Genomic DNA, 26,010 nt, shown 5'->3' with positions numbered 1-26,010 from the left:
CCCTCTCTGTCTGCCCTAGAACCTTCAGTGTTAGTTAATTGACTTTCTGAGTGGGTTGGGGGTTGTGTTTCTACCAGTCATAAGAAGATACAAGCGCCTGTCTTTCCTATACCAATTACTCTTGATTCTGAGATTCATTGTTCCATTTGCGAAGAGATTTCATTGTTCTGTGTTCCTGGGATCCATGTAATAAAAACGCGATCACCCAGTTCACCTGAAGTCTTTTGAAATATAAATGAGGACTCTGAACTCCAGATTCTTAAATGGCTGCCACTTGGTCAGAAAAAAAGACAGGTAAACCTCCAGAATGCCGTGTTGCCCTCTTCCTTCCCTCTCATCTCATCCTCCTTAGCAGATAGTAACTCCAAAGTCCTGATAATGTCGCGTTTGGGGGGCTGGGGAAGGGAGTGGCAGAGCTGAGCGAGGAAGCCCTTAACGAAGGATGCAGGTACAAGAGAGAAATTTCCTTCACACGTTGCCACTCTCTGAGGACCCATTTACTCCATAAGCTTTTCAAAGTAACAGTCCTATCATGGACTCCTTTGAGCCACTTAAAAAGAATCTGTGATTATAGTTTTATTATAGCAGAAAGATACACATGTGAACCAACCAAAAGGCACAGGTGAAGTCTGGTAGAGTCCCAGAGAAAGCTTCCGGCTCTCTCCTCGCCGTGAGTCCCGCATGCTGTTACCTCCTTTGTGCTGGAACCTGTGACCACACTGAGTATTGCCAGCCAAGGACGTTCACCCAGGCTTCAGGACCCAAAGTTCTCATTGGGGTTTGATTATGTAAGCGGGATTGATTGGATCACTGGCTGTGTGGTTGAACTCTTCCCAGTTCCTGCTTCTTCAGGGAGATCAGGCTGATATCCTTTGGCCACTTTTCAGTTTGTGAGTCTGACAGGATGGTGGTGCTGCAGTGTGACTGCCTGCATCTTTCTCCTGCAGGAGGGCTCTCGGAGGTGTGAGGGGTCCGGCTCTGTCCTGCTCAGTCAGGTGTGCGGCATGCGCCCATCCCATGAACTCCCGTTTACTGAGCATCCCCTTACATGATCCCAGGGCCCACCTCCACCCCTAGAGCCATTAGTTCTAAATCCATCGGTGCCAGTTTCTAAATACTGCACTGGTTCTGAACACCACATTGAATCCACCTTCAGTATTTACTCACCTTATCTCCAAGGGCACTTGGCGATCTGTGTTCATGTTTAAGGGGTTGGAAAGAGGAGTCCAAATTAAATGAAAGAATCTGCTTAGAAAGAGTAATGACCTTGAAGGCTGACCGTACGTTTTATTACATACTTCTTTCTAGTAATGAATCCATTGATAATATGTACTTACTTTTAGGCTATATGTATAATATATACCCCTACTGGGAGTTAAGCTGTATAGCATTATACTGAGGTGACCAGAGCCGGGTCTGTCTCCGAAGCAGCCATTCACTTTGCCTGAATTATCTCCCGTTACAGTCTACGTCAGTGTCACTTTGATATTTTTAACCAAAAATCAGTAGCAGTGGAGATATTTCTGGAAGTGAAATTATTGTGACCTTATGTAGGTTAAATAAAGCTTTATCTCCGCTTCACCTTATTTGGCCTTAGCTCATGTGAGCTCTTCACCGTCTGCCTCTCCCTCCATGATACCTTTCTTGACCCAGTGTCTGTATATTGAAAATGCATGACTGCAGAGCAGTACATTCTATTTAGTATGAATTTATATGTGTACACATTTGCATTAACTCTGTATGCGTATGTGCAGGAGTATTTAAAGTAGGCCAGAACAACATAAACCAATCTCTTGGTAGTTGGAGAGGGGAGTAGTGAGTACCTTCGAGTGTAGGTCAGAGGGTACTTGAACATTTCTATAGTGTTCTAGAAATAGAAAGGGAGTTAATATGCTGAAGTATTAAGAGGCTAAGTCTAGGCAGTGAAAGGATAGGCTTTTTTTTTTCTTTTTACTCTTCCTTAATTTTCAAATTGAAGAAACAAAAAATAGAGCATGGATTATGGGCAGTGATGTGTACCTCCCAGCCTTAACAAGTTGATATCCATACACAAGCAGTTATTCTCTTGTCCTTGATGGAAATTTGTTCATATCTTATCTGTTCCATTTCCTCTTAGGAGTTTCTTTATATGAGAAAGAAGATGCCAATATTAGCTAAGTTTAAATTCATAAAAGTTTTATTTAAAAGAAAGGTACCTGTTGTAACATGGCCAGCACCAGTCTGGCCCTGCAGTGGAGAGCTGAGAGGAAGGGGGTCTGGCTTCAGCGTTCTCCTCTTGCCTCAATTCGAGAGTCCCAGGTGGCTCTTCTTTTGTGTGACTGGAGTATTAGTCCAGATGAGGATAGGTTATACAGCAGTGACAAACTCACTCCTCTCAAGTTTCAGGGGCATGGCACACCAGAAAAGCTTATTTCCAGCTTGCACTGCATATCCAGTGCTAGTTTGTAGGTGAGCACAACTCTGCTCCGAATACGCAGTCAGGAACCCAGGCTAGCGATAACCCATTACCTGAAACATCCCTTGAAGAGACTCACCCCTATACCTGAATGCTTCTGCTCACAACCTGTTGGCCAGAACTAGACAGATGTCTGTAACTGTAGAGGGGCTGAGAAATGTGAAGGAGCACATGGCTATTTGTTGAGCAGTAATGTTCCTAACACAGCTGATGTATTTGCTTCGAGTGTGACATGAGATAGACCTGGACATGCATCAGGGTGCCAGAGGAGCAGGCGGTTTCATGCATCCCTCCTGGTAGCTTTTAGCCTGTGTGTCAGAATCACTGGGAAACTCTTCAAAGGCCAGACACCCAGGCCCTTCCAGGAGCCAATGAATTGGTGAATGGGGTCTAGGACCCTAGCACCCTTCCCCAGTGTGATCCCAGCAAGCGCTGGGACAGGAAGGGGAAGGCAGTGTCCTTCATTTCCCCACTGGGTGGGTTCTAAGAGCCTCTCCAGGCATCTTTACCTCTCTCCCCACAGGCGGAGTGAAAACAGAGAGAACCACAGCCCTTCTGGCACTGTCTACTCACACCTGGCCCACTCCTCCAGGAGCCACAATATGGCAGTGATGAGCCCTGCATCTGAAAGAGGAGGGGTTCTCAACCCTGTCTGACCACTCACCAGGGTCACATGTGCTATAAGAGGGAGTGTGGAGAGGGGTGTGCTCATCCTAGAATCTGGCAGGATGTGGGCATGCTGGGGATCCAAGGGCGAGGAGGCGTTGCCTGGCACAGAGGAGAGCTTCCCGTGCTCATCCGATGAAGGAAAGTAGACAGTTTTACAAGGTGCCATCCACCAATGCATTTTTTTTTCAGTGTAATCTTGATAGTTTATTTTTAAGGACCTGTTAATAATATTGATAGCATTAACATTCTTTGGACATTTTCCAACTAAACATATACCTCTTGAACTATAAAATAGATACCTCTGAAGGCAAAGCAGGGCGTAGAGTCTGAATTATAACACGGAACGTGTTTTGAGCATTTACTTGTAATGAGCAGTGATTTATGCACATATCATTTTAATCTGTGCTAGAATTTTACGAGAGGTACTGAAATACTGTTCTTAGAGATGAGAAATCCGAGGCCCACTGGAGTGTGATAGTCGTGGTCTATGCTGATGTTAATTCAGCACCAGAACCTGGGCAGTGGTAACCTTAGCATGGGATGCAGCATTCACTGTTCTATCGTTTGAACTCCTTTCCTTTCCCTGTTTCATCTCCTGCTCCCACACAGACCAGAAGTGAAACATCCTCTGTTATAGTAGCACGGGGGGCCAGATTCCTTAGGGTTCCACAGATCAGTGTTCCAGCATTCCAAAGCAACACAAAGTGAAGCAAAGTAAGTTTGTTTCATAGAGAAGAAGCTATTTGTGCATATATTTATCCTGATCTGAGCCCAGCGGAGGAGCATTATAGGCAAAACCAAAACCTGTCGCCCGTCTTCTCTGTAGTTCAAGGAAGTTTTAAGTGCATTCCAAGGCAGAGAACCCTCAAAACTATGATTCTTTTCGTAATCTTCTTTGGAAATAGTTCCAGTGACTCTAAAAGGGCTTCGTGCACATCTGTGCCATAGAAATTGTGAGGCAGCCTCTTTAGTTGTGGGCACCAGTGTCTGCTTATCCATCGCCGGTCTCCCTTCTCCAGCCTCTGCTCCTGGGAGGAAGCCAGGCTGTGCAAAGGTGAGCTCTTGGCTGTAAAGCAATAGCTGACTCCATCTGTTGGAAAGCTAGTAAGAAACTAGGAAGACAGCCAAAGCTCTGACCTTTTCCCTGACACAACCACGTAGATAATCTGGTCCAGGTTCTTTAGCCGGCTGTAGAACAAGGGAGAAAGCAGTACACCTGTCACATCTTTGGGGACTGGAAATGCTGGGTTTGTTCTCTGTCTGTTTTGTGATCTCTTCCTCTTCTGATTCAGCCAACTCAGAATAGCCATTGACAGTAAAATATTTCATTGCTGAAACAAATAACACTTAGAGGAACGAATATATCTTTCCTGTAAGTAAATTCTGATTTCTCATCTGTTGGAGGGCTCCAAGTCTTAAAAGATCTCCGATGGGAGGATGTGGTTTTCTGCAAAACACTCACTGAGCCTGAACTTTGAGGAGGCAGCTTTCTGAGAATTACGCAGGACTAACTGCCTCAGACTCATTAAGTAGAACTTTTCCGGCCCAGTGAATCTCAGCCCTCTACGGTGTAGAAATCCTCTCCTCATAACCAGCTCCATTACACAGCGAAATTATGAATTACAACCTAATTGCCTGAAATTACAGCTACCCAGTGAACACTGCTGCGTAACATCAGTGGAACAGACTGGTTCTTTTATGGCTAATAATAATGTTTCTCATCCTGCTGGGGCCTCTGGTGCCCCCTTTCTTTCCTGCCTATTACTCATCTGGGGACCACGTTCCCAGATGACTTCTTCAGTGGACTCGTCGTCCTGGGGGAGTGAAGGGCCAGGAGCTGGCTCTGCTCACACTTGATCTCACCTCACTCTTGGGGGAACTGGCCCACTGTCTGGAAGCCCTGCTCTGTGCCCACCCCACCGACATCTGACGTCTGTCTGCGACAGCGCTAACACCAGGCTCTTGCTCATCGCCAGCATCTCAGTCTCTGGCTCTGCCCTGTCTCTTATGCTCCTGAGCCCCCATCTTCCTATTTACTTTCTTTCATTCCTTTGTTTTAATTTGGCCTGCAGGGCAGAGAGATAAGCTAATTATATCACCGTTAAAGGACACTCACTGATCCGTGGAAAGGCCCTCTTAATGTTTTATTCCTTTTCTCTCTCCGTCCCTTCGCCCCATTTGATGTGTGTCCTTATGCACAGTGCTTTGTGTGCTGTTTTTAATTTACGTCAATCGTGTGGTGCTGTAGGCTTCTTTCTCTTTCACCCATCAGCACTCTGATTTTAAGGTCTGTTCATGTTGCCATGGATGCACGAGGTCTAATGGCCTCCTAGAGTTGTGTTGTGGTCCCCACCACATCTCTTGTGCGGGACATCCAGACTTCCCACTGCCACAAACAGTGCCCCGGGGCATATTCCCGTGTGCACGCCCTCCTTGGCCCTGTGCGGGCATTTCTCTGGAACACCTGTTTGGGAGTGAGGTTGCGGAGTCTTGGGGTGGTGCGTGTGTTCTGACTTGGACCAGATTCTGCAGTACGGCTTTCCAGGCTGGCCAGCCCGTCCGTCCATTTACAGGCAGCGTGGGAAGGGTCCTTCTGTCCCTGCATCCCCAGTTTTTGTGGTTATCACTATTCTTTTTACCCAATTCTTTTTCCAGGTTTAGTTTGCTTATTACTGAGAAGCGTGTATCCTTAAAAAGTTCTTTCAGCAAAGGTCTGTGGGTGATTAATTCTTAGTCTTTGAGAATATCTTTATTTTTGCCCACACTCTTGATGATCAGTGGATAGCTCCCCATTGTTGCTGTAACAATTACCACAAATAGTGGATAAAAATAACACGGATTGATTATCTCCCAGTCCTGGAGGTCAGAAGTCTGCAGTGTCTCTCTCTCACTATCACCAAGGCTGTGTTCCTTCTTGGCCGGCTCTGCTTCCTTGCCTTTTCCAATCATTCCTGCAAATTCCCTTTTGCCGTGTAAGGTAACGCATTCCCAGGTTCCCAGCATTTGGTGTGAACATCTTTGGGGCCATTACTCAGCATTCTATAGTAGCCTAGCTAGGTATTGGATTTTCAGGTGACAGTTTCACTTAGCGATATTCAAGATTATACTGAGACTGGCACTGTGTCAGACACTGTTCAGCATGCTGAATACAGTAGTGAGTGAAACAGTCCTACACCCCTGCCCTCAGGGCCTAAGGCATCTCTCTCCCCTACCAGACAGCTTTAAGTTTCTCTCATTATCCTTTGCCCTCCCTCTTCGTTCGCACCACAGTGTTCCTAGATATGCAGTTTTTTCATCTTCTTCCAGCTAGCACCAGCTGCAGCACAAACCACCACAAACATGGAGACCCAAAACAGCAATCATTTATTATCTGCATGGTTCTGAGGATGACTGGGCTCTGGTGGACAGTTCTCTCTCGGGTTCAGATGTGACTGCAGTCAGATGGTGACCAGGGCCAGAGTCATCTCGAGGCTTACTTGCTCCTATGTCTGGTGGGGGAGGCTAGCTGTCGTCTGGACCTTAGCAGGGACTGCTGGTCAGAACACCCACAAGCATCGTCTCCGAGTGGTCTGGGCTTCTTTATCGCAGAGCGTTGGCTTGTAAGGGCAGCATCCCAAGAGAGACTAGGCAAGATTACATTGCCTTTTCTAACCTAGCCTTGGAAGTTACACTGTGTTACTCCTCCTGCATTCTGATTACCAGATACAGTCTCTCAGGCCAGGCCTATGCAAGGAGAGGGGAATAGGACTCCACTATTGATAGAAGAAATATCGAAGAATTTGCAGAAATACCTAAAAACTGCCACAAGTACTTAGCACCTAACATGATTCTTCCGTCTCAGGACTTAGGTTGGTCTCTGCATCTGGAAAACTTACCTATTTTCTTTTCAAATATTGTTTTCCTGTCATTTTCTGTGTTCCTGTCCTCTGGAATACCTTTAAAAGTGTGTTGGAACGTCCAAAGATCATTTATAACTCTCAGTGACACCTTCCTATTTTGTCTCTTGAGCTCCCTGTGCTGTGTTGTGAACTAATTTCTCCATGCTATGTTCCTGTTCACTAATTCTCTTTCCAGTGTTATCCAGTCTAGAGCTTGACCTGTACATTGATTTTATTTCATTGACTTCATTTCCCACAGGCTTTTTTTTCTCATCTACCTATTCTTGTTTGATACCTGCCTATTTTTGTTTCATAATGTCTTACTCTGTATGGAAATTACCCCTTTTTATCTATTTAAGGACCCTAAACATATTTGTCACAACGCAGTTTACTGTTTGCCTTATTCTAACTTCTCCGGTGAATTTACCTCCTGACATAGACCGCTGGCTCTCTTGTCTCACCTCCGCTCTCTGCGGTCACCCCTCCATGTCTGGTGGCTCCGTGGTCCTGGGCTCCCAGTCATGCAAGGTTTAAGTCTCTTCTTATTCCTTAATGATATTGCGTGGTTTCCCAATTAGGTCTCTGTGGCAGCAGGTTTTCACCGTTAATTTCTAAGATCGGGGCCCTGCAGTAGGAGGTCATATAAACTTGGACTCCACACCCAAGTGCGTCACGGGTCTGAGATGTTGATTTCCTGGGCATGACCCTGCTCAGGAAAGGGCTCTGCTCAGCCGAGGGCTTCTTTCTGCTTCCAGGGCGGCGCTGTCTGTCCACTTCTCACAGGTGGGCGGGGCAGGAAGGCTCCAGGCTTTATGCGGGAGGATCCCCTCAAACAGCCTGACCTGCAGGGTCGCTGTCCCTCTCCTGCCAGACCCTGCCCGGCTCTCCACTCCCACGGCTGCTGCAGCACCACCGCCTTCCTAACCTCACTAGCCTTACTTTCACTTCATTTCTGGCACCTGGAGATTTTACTTTCTTTCTTTTAACCTTGGCAGTGAATTTCTTTCTCATTGTTCCTTTTTTGCAGCATTTCTATACATTTTTAATAGGAGGAGTGCCTGCTGACTTTAGCTGAGGCTGGCACATGCTGGGAATCTTCACTTGCTCTGTATACAGACAGTTACTCCTCCTGTTTTCAGCCCCACTGTCGTTCTTGTCCTTCGTCCTATCTGCCAAGACTGAGTCTAAACCCTGCCAACTGTCTTCTGGGTCGACTGGCCACCTCTTCTTGTGTATTTTATAGAATTTGGCTTTTTCCATTGTGTTTCTTTCCTCAATACTTTTCCTTCCACTTTGCCCTTAAGGGATTTGCCCAGATCTTCTTTCTGCTAATGCCCCAAGCACATTCTTTTCACTGTTATGGTTTTGATTCTTTTTCTTCACTACTATTTTCATGAGGTCTCCAGGGTTTGAAAAAAAAACATGCATTTACACAACCTACTGTCTAGAATGAAAGAGCTCAGCTAAGTTCTCAGTGTTGCTGTGTAAGCTTTTTTCCCTTCCTCCCTCCATCTGTCTTTCTTTTCTTTCTTTTTTTATTTATTCCTTTCTTTTCTTTCTTTCTCTCTCTCCCTCCTTTTCTGTCTCTTTAGAGGTCAGCTTACTTTCTCATTTCTGACAGCTGTTTTCCTTCCCTCTGTCCTAGCAGAGGACCTTAACTCTCTTCTCTAAGGGAAACAGAAGTCATCAGACAAGAGCCCTCCTGGTTCCTATCCTCATTCTCCAGAGAAGCTCACCTTTCTTGTTATCTCCCCTCACCTCTTCTTTCTCTCCCAGAGCAAAAGCTCCCCCTTTGTTCTGTCCTCAGTTGACCCTTGGACCTGAGCAGCTGCGTAGACTCTCCTTCCACCCGCACTGTGGTACCTCTTCCCTTGGCAGCCTTATCCACGTGCCACGTTGCTCACCTGTGCGTCCAGTTCTGATCTCCTTACCTCAGATTATATTTCTAATTGTTTGTTGACTGGATATCCTTCTGCACACATCTGGTGGTTTCCTCAAATTCAACGTGTCCAAAGTTGACATCTTTGTTTACCCCTGAAAAATCAGCTTCTTCTCATGTTTTCCCCATTTTGCTGAGCAGTACCATGGTCCGCTAAGTCATCCCAGCCACAAGTCTGGGTGTCTTTGGACTTTCTCATATCGTTCTAGAACTGCATTGACCAACAGAGTAGCTACTGGCCACATACAACTATTTAAGTTTGAATTTAAATTAATTAAAATAGAGTAAATTGAAAATGAAGTTCCTCGGGTACAGTGGGCACATTGCACGTGGCTGTGGCTGCCACAGTGGACGGTGGGGCTACGGAACATGCCCGTTGTTACAGGGAGTTCTGTTGGACGATGCTGGCTGGTGGGTGTTTGCCAGTTTTGCTCCCACTTCTCTAACAGTGTCGGAGTCGTCATCACCTCTCACCTGCAGCTGTGACTCACTTCCTTTCTCTTCCCTGCTCCAGTCCGTTCTCTCTCTAATCAAACGATGTTGTAAAGCCCTTTTCTCTCGCTGGGAAGTCATTGAGGTGTAGGCAGAGTTCCAGTATTTCACGGTCATTTCCTTCCTTGAACCCTTCAGAGCCCCCCATGCCTTTTTGTCCTCACATGCCTGTTAAACAGCTCCTCAGCCTCCAGATTGAAGCCCGGCGTTCCCTGCTCTGGGAAGGCAGAGTGAGGCTTTGTTCACGCGCTGGCCCTGCTTCTTGTTGTTGCTCTCAGGGTACGTGTCACGAGATGTCTGATGAGGCTCTGAGCCCCTGCAGAGACAAGAGTCTTAAAAGACTCGGCCAGGCCTCCAGTGTATGTAGCAGACGAACTTCTCTCCCGGACCTCTGGATGGGGACTGGCTACATACTCACTTTAGGAGAAATGAGAAGATGGCCCCTGAAATCACGTTCTGTGTCCCGCTGTTGAAGGGCTCCAGTTGAGGAAAGCTGTAGGTGATGAATGACCGTCCCACAAGGATTGATTCCTGGCATGGGGTTGCTGTGATTCCCTGCTCTCCCCTGACTCCAAACCACACGTTCAGTTGAAAGAAATACACTTTCTTTAATAAATTATTTTTGGTGAAAGATGGGTATGTTAGTTAATTACCTCAAACTTGGTGACATAAGACCAAAAATTTTATTCTCTCACCATCCTGGAGTCTACAAAATCAAGGTGTTGGCAGAGCTGCGCTTCCTCCAGGGGTTCTAAGAAGAATCCTTCCTGCCCCTTCCAGCTCCTGGTGGTGTTTAACCTGTGGCCCATCTCTGCCTCCATCTTCTCATGACTTCCTGCTCTGTGTCTGTGTCTTTTTTCTTAAAAGGACACCAATCTTTAGATTGAGGGCCTACCCTAAATCCAGGGTGATCTCATCTTGAGATCCTTAATTTAATTACATCTACAGAGACCATATTTCAGAATAAGGTCCCATTCACTGGTATGTCACAGCTTGGATGTATCTTTTGAGAGGAGACACAATTCAACTTACTATAATGGGTAAGAATAAAAGTGAGGATTCCAATAGCTGTCTGCCTCCCTTCTCCTAAGACTTACCTAAGCTGACTCGACAGATTGGTTGCAGCCTTCATTTCTGTGCATTTTTTTCATTTAAATCAATTAAGATTCCACCTCCCAAGCAAGAGGGGAGAGAAGATCGTTTAACTCAACCAGTTGTCTCTCTTTCTTTCCATGACAGGCTCTCTCCACTGCCTAACAATTATCATTAAATAATAAAGTACAGACCAAAATAAACATGATTATCATCCTTTGGTGTTCAAAGACGTTCTCTGAGCCCAAAGCTTTTAAAATGAAAGTGGGTATTTAGATTTAGAAATCATTTTAAGCACGCATGCCCATCCACACACACGCCATGGAAAATGACTAGAAGCTGTGGCCTCAGTATAATCAGAAAGAACATAGGTACTTTTCTGTTTTCATTTTGCAGTGCCATCTAAATTTTCCACGATGGACATGTTTTACTTTAGTGAATAGAAGAAACATTTTTTTGTAACACGGGTAGGTAGTTTTAATGATGTTTTTGTGTAGCACCCGGGCCATTTGTACTTTTTTTTTAAGTGAGATGAGGGGCCCAGTTGGGATGCTAGGAACACCAGGCCACTGATAGTCTGCGGAATGATTCAGGCACTCTTTAGATCTGGGAGTGGGGTTAATGTTGTTGATCATCAGACTTCCACAGCAGCAGAAACTGAAATCCACAGTCCCCACCAGGGTGGTTTCCCTGGTGCCAGGGAGCTGGCCTGATGGGAGAGTGGGCCCAGTCTGCGGGGACCATTCCAGAATGAGCCCTGTAATCTCTCACCAGCGGTACCACTTGACTTTGACAGGCATGTGTTTTTCTCATCTTTAAACCACTTTGAGGGCAGCCCTGTGCTGGCGCTTTCTGAGGGCAACACACGTTTCTGTTAACCCACAGTTACTGGAAGCCGCAGAGAGCCAGCATTTAGGCACTTTTTAGCGGTTTCACCATTGAGTGCAGTTTGCTCTGAGGGAATTTTCCTATTTTGGCTTCTAATACGCTGATGAATTATTGAAATTTCAATTACTTTCGGTTCCCAAGTTAGCAGGATGGAGACATCCAACATATTTAATATGAAAAGCTTTCCAGTCGCTTTTAGAGAAGGGTTGGCGTAGAAGGGGTTGGCGTCAGGGATGGTGGGGGTGCAGCTCCGCTCCTTCTGTCTCGGGGACTAAAGTGCCATGTGGCCTTGGCATCCCTTAGCCCACTGCTGCTCCAGGTGAGCCCCTGGCCGGGACCTGTGTCAGCATCTTCCTGGAGCTTGCAGGTTCCTGGGCTTCGTCTCCTCTTGCCAGTCAGAATCCCTGGAGGTGGTGCCCTAGACTTCGTGGGTTAACATCCTTCTGGGACATCCTGGTGCACTGATGAGTTTGGAAAACCCTGCCTGAGATGTGCCGGCGCTAATTCTTCCCAGTGGGGCCTGGTGCCCGTTCGTAAGATCACTTGGGTGCTGCAGTTGGTGTGCCCTTTCAGGCAGACATGGTACACAATGATGAAACTGTGACCAAGGTCGTCAGATCAGTTCTAACAACTCTCCTCACTTACTTGGAATAATTCTCTCTGGAAGTCAGTGAGCTGTAACCACAGAGAAGCAGGATTTGGACATTTAAATGCCTTGTAGGTAAACGTGTGTTCTCTGTGTGATTGAAGGGGCCCTGTATTTCTTTATACTGAAGTGCTATTTAGATGTTCCTTCCCACTGTCCCTGGGGTAATCCCATCTCCAAGTCCCTTGGGGAGAAACTGTGGGTGCGTCTTCAACTCATCACCTCACCCTCACCTTCTTCCCATGCAGGTCTCGCTCCCACACCAGGCGTGCGGAGTAACTTGTAGTTCCTCAAACACAGCGTGTCATCCAGGCTCTTCTCCCCACCCCACCACCAAAGCCAGCCCCTGACTCATCTGGTCCGTTGCAACCCTGAGCACCTGTGAGACTCCGCTCACCAGCGGGCCTCACTCTTCCCCGTTTCTGCCTCCTGCACTCTGGATGGATATTTACAGCAGGAACGTGCACGTGTGTTGACATTGTCTCCCTCCTCTGAGCTCTGAGTTCCACGCGAGTACGGATTTCCTCCTGGTTCTCTCTCTTATGCCTAAGACGGTATCAGGCATACGAAGGAATAAACATCCCTTAAAGGTGGTCATTCTGCTTCTGCCCATAGTTCCAGTGCCCTAAGAACCTTGTTCCCCTCATTCTTGTGAAGAACAGATGCCGGCCAGCCAGCGGCGGGTCTGTTTTAAGAGCACGGTACATTTTACCTTCAACCAACTTAGCCTTTCAGTGAAGCTGATTTCTTACCATAATGAAAGCTCTGCCCTCCAGCCTTCTGGCTGTTTTGCCCTTTGGTGGGGAAACCCACCCACTGTGTCTGAAGGCATTGTTATTTCAGGTTCGGGAGCTTCAAACTCGACTACAGAGCGTGCAGGCCACCGGCCCCTCCAGCCCTGGCCGCCTCACTTCCGCCAACCGCCCGGTGAACCCCAGCACCGGGGAGCTGAGCACGAGCAGCAGCAGCAATGACATTCCCATCGCCAAGGTGAGCTCCGGGGTCGACGGGAACATCTACTGTTATCTGGAAGCGCCAGCCTCAGTGGGGCAGGCTGTGCGGCATGCAGTTAGCTCAGCCGCCCCCCGGGGGCTTCCCGGGGTCTCGCACAGGCCTCCTGCATTGGACCTGCAGGGAGAGATAACCCACTAATAGTTTTAAGTCTCTCTCAGCTGCAACCTGGATGTCAGCTCACATTAATCAGCCGGCTGGAGCACGTCACAGCTGACAGGTCGTTGTGGAGAGTGAGATGTTTTGTCAGGTTCTGCAATACTAAGGGGGGTGGATGGAGAGGTGCTGTCCGGTGTCAAGGTTCAGCCCAGGAGGGAACCCTGAGTAAGGAACCAGTGATAGCCCTGCTCACAGGACCCACAGCCCTGCCAGCAGATAAATAGATGATGATGAGCTGGCCGTGGCAGCTGTGAGAAGTTGCCCCGCTGGTACCCACAGCATCCCCGCTCACGAGTCTGCCCCAGAGAGACTGTTCAAATGACGCGTGTCCTCTTCCCTGGTAGCCCAGCCAGCCTCCACAAGAAGGTTGGTTCTGAACCATCAAGTTTATCAAGTCAAGCCAGAGTTTCTCAACTAGATGTGACTTTGTCCCTCAGGAGATAATTGGCAATGTCTGGACACTTTTTGAGGGTCACAACTGGAGAGCTACTGGCATCTTGTGGCTGGAAGCCAGGGACACTGCTAAGCATCCTATAGTGCACAGAACAGCCTCCCACCCCCACCCCAACCGCCACCCCAGAGAACATCTGACCCAAAGTGGTGGTGGTGCTGAGGTTGAAAACCCTGTGCAAAGCAGATGGTAGAAAAATTGGACATGTGAGTCATTTTTAAGAACTGATTAATCAGGGTAGTTACCGTGGTTGAGGAGTAGGCCTGTATAAACACAGTCTCAATAGTTTATATGGGGAGCGATGTGTTGTTTTTTGATCATTTTTTGTCTTGTTCGTTAAGATTGCTGAGAGGGTGAAGCTATCAAAGACCAGGTCTGAATCTTCATCGTCCGATCGGCCGGTCCTGGGCTCAGAAATCAGCAGCATAGGGGTGAGTGTGCGTGAGAAGCAAGGCAAGACGGTACCCGGTAGAGCTGCACAGTCAGCGGGGCGGCCGTGAGGGGAGGGCTTCCAGAGTCCCTCTCCAGTACGCCAGTTAGGTATAGCAATAAATCATACCCGATTTCCTTCCAAAGGATCAGAGTGAAACGCATGGTGGTTTCCACATGGTGCATTACTTCTTCACCTTTATGGGAGATTTCTTTTCTTCTCTATCTGAAACCATTTAGAAAGAAATGATTTAGGTCTAGTTACTGGCAGTGTACATGAAAGTCTTGAAGTAACTGCTTCCTATCATCCTGCTACCCCAGAGACCGAGTGAGTCAGGAAGCTCTAAAAGAGCTTTGCCTTGTTCACATCCCTCTTGAAAGGGAACGTGCTCTCCAGTGAGGATGAGCGCACCTGTGAAGTGTGAGCGCACCTGTGAAGTGTGGCCTGACGCTGTGATGGGCCGGAACCTTCTCGCTCAGTACTAGAGTGCTCATTAGCAGAGCCCTGAACCCCCTGGGGCTGTAGGCTGATGAATGGTGAAAAGGGAGTCATTTCAGTTCTCTGGGGATGTCTCTGAGGATTCGGGGTGAGGCTGAGAAATCCAGCTGTTTGACCCTCAGGGGTAGACAGAACGTGAACAGCACTTTTAAGACCCTAATTCAGAATTTTGTGCTGGGCAAAAGTTGCATGCACCCAGATTCCACGCCAAAGCCAAATTCTGAAAATGAAGGAGTCAGATGCTCTCCTTGGCTGCAGCCGCCAGAGATGAGGGCCGGGGATGGCAGGGTGTTAGGAAGGGGAAAGGGAGTCCAGACTCTGTTTAATAGCCAAACTTTTAGGACTCTGAAGAGGCCTCATCCGCCATGCCAGCTGCCCAGCAGCACGTGCTCTGAGGATGCAGCTGCATTTTGAGCCTGTTTTACATACTGCTTTCACAGTAGTCACCTTTTCATACTCGAGTTATATTATACAAACTGAGAAGGATTGGGGGAGCTATCTCCTGGGGCTCGGTTCTCAAGGAGCATCAGCTTTAAACTGTTTTGCATGCAAAGCATGCCTGGGGACCAGGGTCCCTGCAGTGACGCTGTCCAGAGGGAGATTAATGCTTACCTGTACAGGTATCCAGCAGTGTGGCAGAGCACCTGGCCCACTCTCTTCAGGACTGCTCCAACATCCAAGAGATCTTCCAAACACTCTACTCCCATGGATCTGCCATCTCGGAGAGCAAAATTAGAGAGTTTGAGGTGGAAACGGAGCGGCTGAATAGGTAAGGAGGAATCCTGTGTATCTCAGTGGTGGCATGAGGGGGAAATGCACTCCTTTCCCTTCCAAGGATCAGTTCCCATTGGCTTAGGAATTGTGACATAGAGGGATGCTGTCAGGCTTGGGGGGTGGGGAGTTTCCATCATCCTCTTCATCACAGGAGGCTTCCAGCAGCCTGGGCTGGCTTCATGGGCAACATGTGACTTGTCACCACATACACATGACCTCATGCTTAGAAAGACCCCACACTTGCTTTACTGCTCTGCTGTCATTGTTTCAAATTCTGAGTAGTTTAAACCAGCCTCCCACGCCCCTCCACTTTCATTTTGCCCTGGCCCTAGTGAATTATGGCTTAAGTCCGGGGAATAGTCTGTGTAGAATGACAAATAGGTCAGATTGTCAAGATGGCTACCAAGCATGCAGGCCTGAGCTGCCGGGAACCACAGAGAGAAGCCCTGGAGTGTGGAGTCAGCATCCCAGGGGCGCCTGCAGCTCCCCAGAGCCAGCAAAAGCAATCTGATCAAGGCGTTCCTGGGATGGACCGGGAGAGCGGGTCTAACCCTCCTTGCTCTAAATAAGGGTTGCTTAATTTTATTTAGACTTTTTGCAAATGTGCACATCCCTCCATCCCTACATCCTAGCCTACTTAGTTTTGATTTTCTAAGTAGGTCTAATTGTCCTACTTAGAATAGTTTTACCATATCCCTGGTTTTATGGATTCTTCCTAAATCTCATGATAGAGGTGGTTTGAATTTGTACTGCAGTCTCTTGACAAAGACTGGCTTGTGTGTTGTCCCAGCAATGAAAGAGAGTTGCTAAAAAAGCCAAGGAGAAGGACCAGGGCCAAACCATGGCAACTACTCTGACTGAGAATTGGTTCTGCAGTGGCCGAATGGCGTGTTGAATGGCATCCATGTGTGGTGTGGCTGCCCGGCCTACCAACCTCCAGTGGGAAGGCAAAGTAAGAACTAGAAAGGCTTATGAACTAACCAGGAAGAAATGCGGATACCGTGCCCCGTCCACCACTGCTTCATGCCGTTTCCCTGGTGTATGGCAAACCTGAATAAATTGAATTATCCCGTTAGTCCTTACTGATTTGAAGCTGTTTAATATAGCACTTGAGAACTAAGGAAATGTGGCAATCTAGGTCATTTTAAATCTTGAAATTAAATGGTTTCCTTATTAAATTCAAAATACTTAAGAGTGACAGCCCTGATGACTACCTTACAGCAGTGAAGGAGCAGCCCTCTCAGTGCCACAGGCTGGGAAGTGCCTAAAAATTGAATCAGATATGCCCTTTGCAATCTAACGAAGTCAGGTGCCTTCAGGGCCCTCTGTTTAGTGAGGATCTCAGCAGATTCTGGGATTAACAAGCCTGCTTTATAGTTGAATTCGGGGGGAGGTTCCTTTCTCCTCAATTATGTGCACCTAGGAGAGAGCAGAGAAGGGGGAACTATGTAGTGCCTGTAGATCACATTATCATGGTGTTTAACAGCTTACAAAAGGCTCTCACAGACAGCCACTTAATCCTCAACTTGGGAGGGCAGAATAGTCCTGTTTTACAAATGAGAAAACAGAGACTTCAGTGTTGGGTGACTTGCCTTAAATTCAGGGCAATTACATGGCCTAACCAGTTCTGACCCCTGCCCTTCGACCTCACCTCCCTTGTTTTTTCTGTGTTACCATAGCTACTGATAGAACATGGGAGTTCTTACAAATAATCTACCAGTATGCCCTGGTGTGTGTTATTTAACTACCTGTCTCAAAGTTGGAGTCTCATTATGCTCCAAAAAATGACAGCTTTTAACCTGTGTTTGTGTCGGGGCAGCAGGGGGAGGTCACTCCTACTCAAAAGTGTGTTTCCTCGTTCAACACATCTTTGTTGGGCTGGGCGATTTGGCATGCAAAGGAGAGTAAAACAGACAAGATCCCTGCTTTCATGGAGCTTGTACTCTGTTGAGGAAGCTAAACGAAAAGCAAACAAATAAATAAGAGTGTAAGAAATCTCCAAGTAAGTAGGACACTGGGATAGACTAGCAGGAAGGGTTGATTTTAGACAGGTGGCCAGAGAGGGCATCTCTGAAGAGGGGACATGTAAATTGAGCTTTAAGGGGAAAAAGGAACAGCCATATGACAAACTAGGGAGAGTCTTGTGAGCCAACTTACCAACTGCAAGGCTGGAGGTGGTTGGCATGAAGTCAGAACTGCCCGAAGGTCAGTGGCCCTGAAACAGAATGAGTGAAAGGAGGAATCCACAACGTGAGGAGCCTGAATAGGCAGGACTGGATGGAATATGGAATTTCAAGGCAATGGGCAAAGTTTACTCTTTATTACAAGTGTCACTGGAAGCTATCAAAGGGAAAAACAGATCTGATTTAAATTTTGAAAGATCTCCCAGGTTTGAAAGATTGCTTACAGATCAAGTGACCAAAGCTATGGAAGGGTAGACTGAATCCCAAGAGCAAGAGGAGAAATACTGATGATATTTTTGGTACTTGAAAGAAACTTAATGGTGCCCCACCCTTACCATCTAAGCCAGGGTGTGAGGCAGGATAGGAGCTGAGACGGTTTTGCCGTGGCCCAGTGTGGCCCGTGTGGAGATGATGTGAAGCGGCAAATGTATGTTTGGTGGTGAAAATCCATGGTTGTAAGAAAAAGGGATGGTCTCGAAGAGTCTCAGTTGTCTTACCTGTAGTGTTGGGTATATATATATGGTGTTGGCATTTACTGAGATGGAGCAGATGGGAGAGGATAAGTTTGGGGGAGAATCAAGAGTCCCATTTGGGACTGTTAAATTTGAGATGTCAGTGTGAAACCTTGGATACGGAGACTGGCGCTCAGAAGAGAGGTCTGGGCTGAGGGAATTTGCAAGTCGTGGGAACGTAAATGCCTGTTAAAGTCATAGGACTGGATATAATCATCCCGGAGGAGATTGTCGATACAGGAGGGGCCCAGGACTGAGTCTGGAGGGAACATCAACCCTCACAGATTTTACAGAGAAGAGGGAGCCAGCAAAGGAGACAGAAGAAATGACCTGTAAGATGGGGAGAAAACCAGGAGACACCTGTCATGACCAAGTAAAGGAGAGCATTTTAAGAAAGGAGGAGTAAACTTTGGGCTCAACAAATTGTAATTATTGCTGTGATGCTGTTTTTCGTCTGTCCCTGTGGAGGGTGCTGTACTGAAGCATACCATTCATACCGCTGAGAAGGGCGTGAGGTCACACGGTTGACCCTTTTCCTTGGTACCTCTCCAGAGCCAAGCATGGTGCCTGGCAAACAGCTCGTGCATGGCTGGTTGGGAAATAATCTGGGGGTTTATTTTCGATTTCTAATCCACGAAGTATTCAGTAACGCTTTAGCTTAAATTGCTTCCTTCGTGACTTCTGGTCAGTTACATTTGCTAAAACGTCTGACAAGCTCGTCTCCTCACGTGCATTTCTGGCCTGAATCTAGAGTAGACGGCTAAAGTCTTGGCAAATGTCACCCTAGCGTAAAATGGTGAAAGTGATTTTTCTTCCTTTGTAGCCGTATTGAACACCTCAAATCCCAAAATGACCTTCTGACCATCACCCTGGAAGAATGCAAAAGCAATGCAGAGAGGATGAGCATGCTGGTGGGAAAATACGAATCCAATGCCACGGCGCTGAGGCTGGCCCTGCAGTACAGGTGGGGAAGTGGGGCGGGGCGGGCGACGAGCCACTTTAATTAGAAATAACACCCACAGCAAGCTTCTGCATAGAAGGAGAAAACAGGCTTTTAGGAAACAGAAGTAGGGGATGGACTAGCAAATGCTAGCATGATGCATATTGAAAATCAATTAGCACCCTGGTAGCAATTAAGAAAATAAGGGTAGTAGCTATGGTATTAGTAACAGGTATGTTCCTGTTAGCATAGTGAACTTAAATAGTACTTCATTCCAGTAATATCAGTCAAAGTATTAACTTTTGTGTTACCTGTTCACTTGTTCTTTCCAGTCTTTTTTTCTAGTCTTTATTCATACTTGTGTATATTTTACATTGTTGCAAATCTAGTGCATTCTCTTTCCTCAGTTTGTTATAGTTTTGTAATGGTTTTTAAAAGTCTCTATTTATTTTGACTGGCTGTGTCCCTTCCATCAGGTTTATATGGTGTTATTTTATTACTCATTTATCTAAAAGATATTTAGACTTTTGCAGACTCCTGATATTGAAAAAAATTCTACGGTGAATAATTTAATACCAAAACCTTCCTTTTGAGTATTTTCCTCAAGATAAAATCCCTGAAGCAGGAATTATAGGTCAAAGGATATGAATAGTTTCATGGCTCTTCAGGCCTGCTGCCAATTTTTTCTCCATAAAAATATGATTCATTCATGGATAAGCAAGTGGTATATGAATTCCCACTTTTTTTTTCAGCCTCATCAGCTTTGAAATTTATCTATTTTTAAATTACCGCTTGTTTAATGGCCACAAAACTATGTTTTGTTATTGTTTTCAAAGATGTATTTTATTAGTGTCACCACTTAGGCATATTCGCCAAAGTCCCAGAGGAATGATTGTATCTTACTCTTGGCATCCTTTAAAAAAAATTCAATATTGTTTTAAGAAACATTGCTTCTTCAAATAAACAATATCAAGCCAAAATATATGAGCCCAAACTAGAGAGCAGTTATACAGGCTTACCGACACACCAAAGCAAATAGATAATCACTTACAACAACTCTCGAAACAGGCTGTTCTGCACCCACAGTCCACCTTTCACCCTTATAGCTGAAACAGTGTCCCAGCCATCTCTAACCTGAAAGGTGGACTGACCTTGAGAGGAGGAGCTGCCAGCACCCAGAGCCAGGCCTTGGACCTTTTTCCTTATCTCTTAGTAAAGGAAGATGAAAGTAGAGACATTGAAAAAGCAGTGTGTTGACTAAACAATGAGTGATGCAGCACTTCCCTGCTCAGCTTGCGGGGAGTTTCACCCCTGCAGGCGTCTTGTCCAGGGTGACTCAGGCATTACGCACACACTGCCTCCGGCGCAGACGTGGTCCGTGTGGGGTCACGGGCGGCAGCGGCTTCAAAAGGTCACTCTTTGATCCTCTCCTTGTGTACCCAAAGAGAGACTGATTTTCTTCCTCTTAGAAATCCAAACTCAAACTCTTGTCGGAGACTTTTGTGAAGGTTTCGTAAGACACTTTTGCAAGCATCTAACAGAACTCTCTGTGATGATGGAACTGTTCTTTGTGCTGTCCAGTATGGTAACTGCTAGCCACACGTGGCTATTAACCACGTGAAACGTGGCTATTGCCATGGAGGGACTGAATTTTAAATTTTAGTTAAGTTAAATTCCTTTTAGCTTACATATCCACATGTGACTAGTGGCCACTCTACTGAATAGAGCAAGCCTAGGTCAAAAGAGTCCCCTTTTCTAGGGCACTATGTGAATTACCTATTTTTGTATGACGATTTATTATGTCACAGACTAGGGTCAGGAATCTGGGAGTGATTTGTCTAGGTGGTTCTGGCTCAGGGTCTCTTGTGAGGATCTGGTCAAGCTCTTTGAACCAGAGCTGCGTCAGCTGAAACCTAAAGTGGGGCTGGCAGGTCTGCTTCGAAGATGCTGTTTGGTAGAGTCCTTAGTCCTTCACTGGTTGTTGGCTGGCACCTGAGTTCCTAACCATATGGGCCTCCCCACAGGGCTGCTAGAGAGTCTTCAAGACCTGGCAGCTGGCCCCCTCTAAAGAGGAGGACCCCAGGGGGCAAGTGAAGGGAGGAAAGAGACCAAGATAGAAATCCCCATGTTTTTTTAATAACCTAATCTTAGATGTGACATCTCATCTGTTCTGCCCTATTCCCTTAGTCACAGAAACCAACCCTGGAGCAGTGTGGAGGGGATTGCACAAGGGTGTGGATACCAGGGTATAGACATCAAGGTTAGGTGGGGAGCATTGTGGAGGCTAGCTGCTGTGGGTGTGTCACCTTTCCCTATTAGCTGATCATCAAAAAGGCAACAGACTTGCCTCTCTCATCTTTATTGCTTCTCTTGTATTTTTCTAGATCCTGGTTTAAAGTGTAAGGGGAAAAAAAAAACCGGGCAGGGGAGGGGCTCACATAGCCAAGCAAGCCCCTGGCTCTGTCCAGGAGTGTCCACGGCTGTTTGCTGACATGGGCGGCGAGGCTGAGAGGCAGGTCCTGAGCTGCTTCCCACCCAGGGCGCAGCGCTGTGTAGAAGGGCCCACCATCCTCTGCTGTGTGCTTCTGTTCCAGTGAGCAGTGCATTGAAGCCTACGAACTCCTCCTGGCGCTGGCCGACAGCGAGCAGAGCCTCATCCTGGGGCAGTTCCGGGCGGCCGGTGTGGGGTCGTCCCCTGGTAAGCGTGACCTGAGTCCCTCCGCCCCTTCCTCCTCGTCCCCCGCCTCCTTTGCTCTGCTGCCCATATCTCGGCTGTTGGCATTGGAAGGTCTCCCAACTGCATGCAGTTCGCTTGTCAAGTGGGTTTTTCATTTTTTTTCCTCATGACCGATTGAGTAAATTGTTTATGTTGAATGCAGCAAGAACTGGGGTGGAAACAGAATTACAGACAAGTTAAAACAAACAAGCCGTCTCAGGAAACATGCTCTCCCGGGGCAACAGTAGAACCAGATGGAGCGGGAGGCCCACATTCGTGATCGAAGGGACTGGCTTTCCTACAGCCTCTCTCTGCGATGCTGGTTTTTAGGGGTCCCTTTGCTCTCCGTGAGGCCTTTGCCTCATCTTGCTGCTTTCGTTGGCTGTGCTTTTCCTCCAGGTTAGTTTTGAAGTGTGGATTCCCCGTACCTGGTCTCCAGGTGTTTCAGGAACGCAGAGGGACCCTTCACACTTTGATTTTGTCAGCTTCAGGGAATGCCCACAGCATGAGCCCCGGCCCTGCAGCAGATGGAGGTGTCTGCTGGCCACAGCGCCTCCCTGCCCTGTCCCCCGGCCTCAGGAGCCATGTGTCCTGTTGGTGTGGTTTGTCTCTCCAGATCTGCACTGCCCCCCACTTCTGTCCCTCAATTTTGAGTAACTGGAAGGGGTATTTACTGAAAAAGACACAGATATGGCATCGTGGTTACCCACGTTGGCTAAAACTTCACCAGTGACTGTGGCTCTGGGCCTTGAGGTAACATGAGGAGGGTGGGAGTAGAAAAGCGTTTGGGAAGGAAGAGACCAGGGGACAAAGGGCGCCCCCTCTGGTCTGAGGCCTGCACTGCACCCTGCCTCAGCTGCCTTGGTAACAGCAGCTTCTCTGGAGAAGCCTTGGCAGGTAAACAAAACACTGAAGTGGCCAGACCGCTCCAGAGTCAAAGATGGGTGGTGCGGCCAGGCCACCTGTCATGCGCTGGCTTTTCTTCATGGGCTGTGAGCCCCCATTAGGGCTGGTCCTTCCAGGACCCACCTTGCACAGAAGGTCGCCATCGGGGCACCTCCCAAATGCATCTCCCCACTGTCCTCCTTGCTGGCTCCTCCTCTAGCTTTTGCACTGAATAGTCACGTATTTTTCCTCCTTCCCTTTTGACATGTACAAGAATCTGAAGCAAATCTGAGGAAAGGAAGTGTCCTGAGTATTAACTTCCTGTTTCATATCCAAGTCACCCAGCAAGAAAGCCAGCTTCCATTTCTACGGGTGGCCCTCCTCCACGCCCCTCCCTGGGGTTTGTGGGGGGGGTTCTTTTTCTTTTTCTTTTTTAATAGTATTACCATCCCAGCTTAGAAGTAGAAACTCTGCCAGCATTTCCATTAGGAACTTCATTTTTCAGGGTCTTTTAACCAAACCATAAAACTTTATTCCTCCTATTAAACAGATCCTAAAATGATCTTGGCCTGCTGTCAAGTTTTTTTTTTAATCTAAGTATTAAGGAACTCCATCAATTAACAGAAAAAAATCAGTCATCTTGTTTCTAGTTTTTATCAGAGGAATGTCTTAAACCATTCCATCCTCGAAAGGTACCTTTTATTAGGCTCATACCTGCTCAGCACAGTTGCTTGGGAGGAGCTGAAAGGACTTAAATAAACCTGCATTTGAAATGTTTAAAGTCAGTAATAAGATGCCTGTTACTAACGTAACCCTGGGTAGCTCATGGATCTGCTTAGAAAGTGAGGCAGTCAGTAATACTCGTGAGAATTCAGAGAGGTGTCAGTTGATGAGGCGTATGTAAAATATCTTACTTGTGGATGAAAAACAAGCATGAAAGTTGCCAGAGAAACGGCCAGAGAGGGGTCCAGGGCATCTTCGCCTGCAGGACACGTGCACCCACATGTCCTCCCCATTCTCCATAAAGTGGAGCATGGACTGACTTTTTAGCAGTTCCCTATTAAACCTCACTCTTGTGCTGTTGGTGGCAGCTGACGGGTCATTCTGTCCTAACGTGCCATGTGGTTGACCGGCAAGGCAAGTCCTAGTTGTAACATTTACCCACAGTGTCACTTACTGTGGGTTTTTCCTTTGTTTCTTGTTGACTACACAGACATTCCTAACGTTCATGCTGGATAATTTAGACCAGTGGTTTCAAACTGTGCCTGGTGAGCTGGCGGAGCTTTTTTGGGGCCTCACTGGTGGGCGAGAGGGTGCTGAGTATATGCCCCCCACCCCTGCCCGCTTCAGCCACTTCAAAAACATTTACCATTTTTGTATTGGCTTTGGCATAAGATTTCATTTATAAATACTTGGAAGACCACGGGTCTAGACTGTAGAGGCAACAAACCAGTGACATCTTGGCCAACACAGTTTCTGAAAACACAACGAGAATGTCTTGGGCAGGGCATTCACATCTGGCTCTGTGCTGGTGGCCACCACCCCTGATGTCTTGCCCCAGCCCAGTTACCTGGCTTCTCCAGGCATTTGAACTCACCCCTGTCTGTGACCAAGCTCCAAGGGAAAGGTGCAGTGCAGAACATCAGAGCCAATCTCGAGTTCTCATTTTAACCATTAGTTTTGTGGCATACCTACGCGAAGCTCTGAACAAAGCTGAGGACGTGTGGCGATACGGCACTGTCTGGCCTCCGTTTCTCCCTGCCCTCGCTCACCAGGAAGCACCATCCAACGCAGGGGAGAGCCGCCCCGCGGTGGACTTGTGGCTGAGTGGGAGGAGAGCCAGAAGCCTGGGGAGTCAGAAAATCAGAGCAGGTTAGAGCTGGACACAGACCCCACAGAGCACATTGGCCAGCCCTTCACTTGTCTTTGAGGACTGTGGAGCCCAGAGCAGAGAGTGCATTCCTGGGCACAGTTTCTAGGGGACAGAGCCAGGCCCAGGACATGGTCACTTCGTCAGCATCCCCTGCTGGCTCCTCTCTGCCCAGAGTGGGTACTGATTATCCAGGTTCACCTATCCAGACCAGTGCTGATTAACCCACTGGCTTCTCTGCACTGCAGGAGACCAGTCAGGGGACGAAAACATCACTCAGATGCTCAAGCGAGCCCACGACTGCCGGAAGACGGCCGAGAATGCCGCCAAGGCCCTGCTCATGAAGCTGGACGGCAGCTGCGGGGGCGCCTTTGCCGTGGCCGGCTGCAGCGTGCAGCCCTGGGAGAGCCTCTCCTCCAACAGCCACACCAGGTAATCCCGGCCTTCCTGCTGCGAGCTGGACGTGTGTCCCCATGTCGTCTGCTCACTAGACATGACGTGCGGTGCCCCAGCTCTTGAGGACTGTGAGGCTTGGGGGAGGGCAGAATTCTCCCCTAGCTTGCAGCCTGCTCCCTCCCCCGAGAGCCAGAGAATCAGAATAGGGGAGCTCAAAAGGTCCTTCTCGGTTTGCCAGTATGAAGGTTGCCGCCCAGAGAGAAGGGTGATTGGCTCAAGGAAGTGAAACCCAAACCTCCCTCCCTGTCCGGTGCTGTTTCCCCACTTCATTCTATCCTCCTTTTCTTTATAGTCCCTGATTTGCAAGAAGCATATGAGGGTGGCAAAGGCCCATGTGCTGCAAGTGGCTCTTAAGTGCCCAAGACCCAGACCACTGCATCCCATTTCTCTCCCTTCCTCGTGTGCTTCTGTCCTTTGTAAGCTGCCCTCAGGCATCAGCCTTCTCTTTTCCCATCTCTTTGCCTTGTAGAGTGATACCTTAATCATAGCACATGCTTAGCAGGCACTTAATGGTGAACCTGGGCTCAGGTTCAGTATCTGTGAATCTAAAAAACTGAAGTGGGTACTTGAAGAAGATGGGGAGGAAAGTGGTGAACACTTTGCTGAGCTGAATTTGCTGAAACTGTTGGGTTCTTTTGGATGTGGGTGGAGGGTCAGAATGAGACCTTTCTTATGATCTTCTCATTTCTTGCCCCCGAAGCCCCTAAAAACACGAATGCCCTCCCTTTATGTCCCAATTCTCAATCTACAAAGCACTTTATTAGAGATTCTTACATCCTACAAAAGACAGAAAGGGTAACTTACCCCATTTTTACAGGTGGGAAAACCTTGGCTCAGAGATGTGTGAGTAACTTACCTAAATAAAGTCACGTGGCTGATAGAAGGGAGAGAAGTCCGGACTCGAGCCCAGGCCTTCAGCAGCATGCTTATTATTCTTATCGCTACTCCAGGCTGGATCTCATGAGAAAGAAAACAGTGTCTGCTTACAAGTCAAGTGACCAAAGCCACATGAGGGTAGATTGAATTCCAAGAGCAAAAGGAGAAATACTGATGTTTTTGGTACTTG

At 47.5% G+C, this 26,010-nt stretch overlaps 1 protein-coding gene and 1 long non-coding RNA gene across 5 annotated transcripts in view; one reads left to right on the top strand and one right to left on the bottom strand.

The window, feature by feature from the left end:
• The window catches only part of MCC (MCC regulator of WNT signaling pathway), a 386,214-nt gene that overhangs the window by 324,625 nt on the left and 35,579 nt on the right, over positions 1-26,010 (top strand). For all 4 annotated transcript variants that reach the window (XM_031673172.2, XM_072958216.1, XM_006203973.4 and 1 more), the window contains 6 exons: positions 12,903-13,049; positions 14,022-14,111; positions 15,229-15,377; positions 18,901-19,041; positions 21,612-21,715; positions 24,737-24,920. In XM_031673172.2, coding sequence (XP_031529032.2) covers positions 12,903-13,049; positions 14,022-14,111; positions 15,229-15,377; positions 18,901-19,041; positions 21,612-21,715; positions 24,737-24,920 — 815 coding nt within the window. The remainder of the gene's footprint in view (positions 1-12,902; positions 13,050-14,021; positions 14,112-15,228; positions 15,378-18,900; positions 19,042-21,611; positions 21,716-24,736; positions 24,921-26,010) is intronic.
• LOC140689545 (uncharacterized) lies at positions 16,372-17,702 on the bottom strand. Its single transcript, XR_012064593.1, has 3 exons — positions 17,540-17,702; positions 16,597-16,801; positions 16,372-16,432 (listed from the first exon to the last, which is right to left on the bottom strand). It is a non-coding gene; the product is annotated as an uncharacterized lncRNA (long non-coding RNA).

The sequence above is a fragment of the Vicugna pacos genome, chromosome 3, assembly GCF_048564905.1.
Source record: "Vicugna pacos chromosome 3, VicPac4, whole genome shotgun sequence".
Classification (NCBI taxonomy): Eukaryota; Metazoa; Chordata; class Mammalia; order Artiodactyla; family Camelidae; genus Vicugna; species Vicugna pacos.
This window is presented reverse-complemented; position numbering and strand designations above follow the sequence as displayed.